Source organism: Alosa alosa, unplaced genomic scaffold (assembly GCF_017589495.1).
Source record: "Alosa alosa isolate M-15738 ecotype Scorff River unplaced genomic scaffold, AALO_Geno_1.1 AALO_1.0_unplaced_9, whole genome shotgun sequence".
In the NCBI taxonomy this organism is placed as follows: Eukaryota; Metazoa; Chordata; class Actinopteri; order Clupeiformes; family Clupeidae; genus Alosa; species Alosa alosa.
Window position 1 is genome coordinate 13,671 of NW_025963093.1, and position 4,878 is coordinate 18,548.

A 4,878-nucleotide genomic window follows, 5' to 3' on the forward strand; every position below is an offset into this window, starting at 1 on the left:
AGTAGAGAATGACAGGAAGTTAGTGGGAGAGAGAGTCGGGGTGGGATCCGGAAAGGACAATGGGACGGGAATCGAACCCAGGTTGCCGGCTTACGGTGCAGGTGCACCAGCCAGTTGCGCCACGGCTGGGGCCATGATTATGATTGTTGATGTATGATGATGATTCGAATTACTGTTGATGATGATAATTGGTGATTTACAGTATGGTAATGATTGTTGATTTATGATGATGATTGGTAGCAGTGATGATGATTGGTGATGTATTATTTGTGATGATTGGCGATTGATGATGATGATGATGATGATGTTTGGTGATTGATGATGATGATGATGATGACGATGATGATTTGGTTATTATTCAGAAGCAGACAGAGCAAACAGAGAAGCAGATTAAGGAGGATTTTGAGAAGCTCCGTGGGTTCCTGCAGGAGGAGGAGGCAGCCAGGCTGGCGGCCCTGAGGAACGAAGAGAGGCAGAAGCTCCAGCTGCTGGTGAGGAAGACTGACACGCAGGACAAAGAGATCTCCTCCCTTTCACAGACGATCCAAAGCATCCAGAAGGACATGGCAGCAGACAATATCTCATTTTTACGCGTAAGAACCTTTCAGATGATATCTCACTTTTGAGCGCAAGGATCTTTCAGACAATATTCAGACGATATTGCATTTACACCTTTCCAGCAATAGCTCATTTCTATGCGTAAGGAGTTTTCAGAATATGTCCAATTTTTACGCTTCAGGAGGTTTCAAGCGATATCTAATTTTTACTCATAAGGAGCTTTCAGGCGAAATCTAATTTTTACTTGTAAGGAGCTTTCAGGCGATATCTAGTTTTTACGCGTAAGGAGCTTTCAGGCGATATCTAGTTTTTACACGTAAGGAGCTTTTCGTATATCTACGGAAGTGTATAAGGACCACATAAAGAGAAAATATTTTTGAAAATTCAGAGAAAAAATCTCAAAATATTTTAGATAAAAGTCAAAATGTTCGAGAATCAAAGTCAGAGTTATGAATTATGAGTTAAGATGCTTGAAATCCTTTAAAATGCTTTAATTTTAATGTTGGGTTTTCAAGGTTTGAATTTCTGATCAAGTGCTTGAAAAGTCTTGAAATTGTAACTGTATTTCTTTTGATACAAATAGCTATCTGACGGAATAATTAGCTTATTAGATGCAAAAAGTCTGAGAGTTTGAAATTAAAACTTCTCAGCCATGGTCCTCGCTTGCTCCTCTGCGTGTGTGTGTGACCGATCTGCCAGTCTGTTTTAATGCAGAACCCCACCGCCCTGCACACAGTCGGAGATGACTGCACCAACATGCTAGCCTGACGAGCCAGACCCACATTAAAATGTAGGGTCTGGGCACTCACCGTTCGCAGTGCTCAGTCCGAGGGGCGGGATAATCGGTTGTTTTTCAAATGCCCTCTGCACGCAATAGGACAGCACTATGAGTCCCATGCGTTTCCCACCAGCGGAGCTAGTTGGCTAGTTCAAACTTTTGCCAACTTAATAAAAGCTTAACTTGTGTCACACTGTTTACCAACAGCAACATTATCTAATTTGTTGTCAAGTAGCAGGGAATTCACGCCAAACCGTTGCAACTCTGCCATCAATCATTATGTACAGCCTGCCTAACGACTCTATACACGATTTGATTGGCCTGATAGAAGTTAAATTTTTCGAGCTCACAAGCCAACGGAGAGTTGCTAGACTAGCCCTGGCAGCAAATGTAATTTGATGCCACTAGGGTGCGTCTAGATTTGTAGGCTAGCAACATGCAGTTAGATTGCCGTTTTAATGAGCGTTGGTTAGAAAACAGCTATTTCGGACTGCTGAACAGAAATCATGTAGGGTCATACAGATACATTGCTTGCTAGGTCGCCATAAAAGCCAACATGTTATTGAATAGGCTACTTAGCTCCACTTAGCAGTCTATGGCGGTATCTACCATAGAGGTCACCTGTCTTTCTTCAAATTTTGTTTATTTTATTATCTAAAAGTAGCCGACGAGACAGTTTTCCTTGCATCAACACACCGTCACGCGACACGTACATTAGTTATAGATACCTCTGACATGCCAAAACGAAAGTAGAGTTGACTGCTATTGCGGAGGATGTCCTAATATAAACTAACGAATGCAACACAACACAGTGTCTCATGCAGCTCACATAAACTTCAATAGAATACCCACAAATACATTGTCTAAAATAAATAATCATCTAACCTTAACAAAGACTGACTGATGCCGCATTCCAGACAACTGGGAGGTCCGATGTATCCCCAGGTCACAAGGTCCTACCTCAAAAAAGAGGTCCTTCTGTACCTCAAAAAAAGAAAGTGGCCATGGAAAGTGGCAAGACTCTCTGTACATTATGAAATGTACGAGAGTCTGGTAGGACCAGGCTAGGATGTGTCCGTTGAGACAAAGAGACAGGGGCAAGGAGAGGCTGTAAGTTAGGCTACCTCTATAGCTAGTCTTTATCTTTGTTGCACATAACTTTACTATGAAAGTGGTATGAAGTTATTATGTATTTATTTATTTATTTTTGAGCAATGTAGTTGCATCACAATTTATTACTTTTTACATTTTTTTTAATTCACACTCGCTCTCTCTCTCATCCATGCAAATTGTGCACACAGTGTGTTTGTGGTTTACCATTACCATGAGCTAAGTATTAGTCTGTTAGTCATTAGTAGTTCATAACACAGCATGTCTCTTTTTATCTTTCTATAGAAATACAAACAGACAAAGGAAAGGTGAGTGTTGCCTGCTGTCTCTCTCTTCTCTGTGGTTCTGAACCCAAACCCACAGCAGCACTGACTCCTGAATGTTATTCCAGAGCCCAGTGCACACTGCAGGATCCAGAGAGGGTTTCAGGAGCTCTGATCAATGTGGCAAAGCACCTGGGCAACCTGAAGTTCAGAGTCTGGGAGAAGATGCAAGAGATTGTTCAATACAGTGAGTGTGGCTGAATTGTGAGCTAATATTAATTAGCACCATAGTGTTAGTGTTTTAATGGGTCCCTAAATGTTGTTGGAAGAATGTCTGTCCAATTTGACTCCAATTTGGCTCTACCTTGAAAGTGCAACCTGCTTAAAACTAGCCTGACGTACAGTAGCCAACTCAATTCTATTATGAGTCTGGCACTGCAGCACTGATACGTGATTATTGGGCGTGTTTCAACTGAAACAGGGGAAAAATGCCTCTGCACACAACTGGATAGACCGAACCAATCAGAATAACGAACAGTCAAAACATCCTTCTTCTCACCAAATGCCTTAATCAATGTTTTCTGTTTGTTTTTTAAAGTTATTGAGCTGTCAATATACTGTACAACAGTCAAGATGGCAACATCTAAACGTCTAGCTTCTCTAGCGACAAGCTTTTTGCTGCAAACATGGTCATGTGAATGTAAAGGGGGCGTAGCTCATCTGTCCATCATTGTATAAAGCCCTGCCCAGACAATTTTAACACAGGCATAGCAGCTTGTCATTGGAGCAGGGCCAGACTGAATTTCTCAACCTCAAGTATTATTGAAAGTGGCTCTCGAGCATTTGAAACACAACAAAACAACAAAAACTGGGTATGGCTGATTAAAAAGTGAATGATTACTTCTCCTTGTGTGTGTTCACTACATAACCAAATATGGATGTGTGTGTGTGTGTTTGTGTTTCCCCCTCTCTCTAGCTCCAGTGGTCCTTGATCCCAACACTGCACACCCTGGTCTCGTCCTGTCTAACGACCTGACCACGCTGAGACACGGCGACAGACGGCCCCTTCCTGAGAACCCCGGGAGGTTGGTAAAAAACACGGTGCTGGGCTCTGAGGGCTTCAACTGCGGAACTCACTGCTGGGATGTGGAGGTCAGGAACAGCAAAAAATGGGCCCTGGGTGTGATGACGGAGTCTGCCAGGAGGAAAAGCTCACCTATGAACGAGGGCGTTTGGATGCTGTTTCACTTTCACCAGCAGTACGGCGCTGGGTATTGCGCCGGAGAGTCTGTACACATCATCATGAGGCAGAAGCTCCAGAGGATCAGAGTGCAGCTGGACTGGGACGAAGGAGAGTTGTCATTCTCTGACCCCGACAACAACACACACCTCCACACCGTCACACACACGTTCACTGAGAGTGTTTCCGTGCTTCTCCCAGGCGTGTAAGCTGGTGCCTATGAAGGTCCTGCCTGTGAGGACGTCCGCTTCTGTAGAGCAGTGTAGGGCCATCACAGGGGAAGCGTGTCTAAGAGCAGAGGTAGAGCTGCTCCCTTCTGAACAGCACTAACATGGTTATTCTGCGGCAGCTATAGCAGCATAAGTAAACCTGATGACCTCTCCATGGTTGTTCCTGGCTATGTTCCTGGGGGGCAATCATCTGATTGTAATTTTGTTAGTATGTTGTGAAGTTTATGTTAAATTGTTATGTTCCTGTGTATGTTTCAGACTTATGTTCGGCCATCCCTCATGCTAGAGGTGTTTGACCCTCTACCTCTGCAGATTGATTTTGTATTCCTCTGGTCTGCCACTTTGTACAGTAAAGTCACATTTTCAAGTTATGACCTGATTGACTCACTTTTCCCACAAGTAGCAGATCCAAATGCACTCTCTGCAGGGAGCATGTCTCTGTCTATTGTGAGGTACACTGATCACTATTGCACCAACGTTAGATTACACTGCTGTGTCATGCTTCATGGGCATGACACTGCAGGTTTTCCACTGAATGGAAAACCAGACCTGTGCGCTCCATCTTTATGGTTTCAGGATGTAAGACCATAGCCGCAGCCTGTAGGGGAAATTATTGAGCTAAAACATATAGGGGTTAAAGGCAGAGGAGACTAGAAAAGGATTCCAGCACAAGCCAGTTATTCTGTCTCCTACTGACTG

General features: G+C 43.5%; 1 protein-coding gene across 1 annotated transcript; it reads left to right on the top strand.

The window, feature by feature from the left end:
- Positions 1–390: 390 nt before the first annotated feature.
- LOC125290788 (erythroid membrane-associated protein-like) lies at positions 391–4,878 on the top strand. Its single transcript, XM_048237276.1, has 3 exons — positions 391–593; positions 2,732–2,956; positions 3,686–4,878. Exons 2-3 carry the CDS (start codon positions 2,935–2,937, stop codon positions 4,156–4,158), a joined length of 495 nt encoding a protein of 164 aa, XP_048093233.1. The 5' UTR covers positions 391–593; positions 2,732–2,934; the 3' UTR covers positions 4,159–4,878.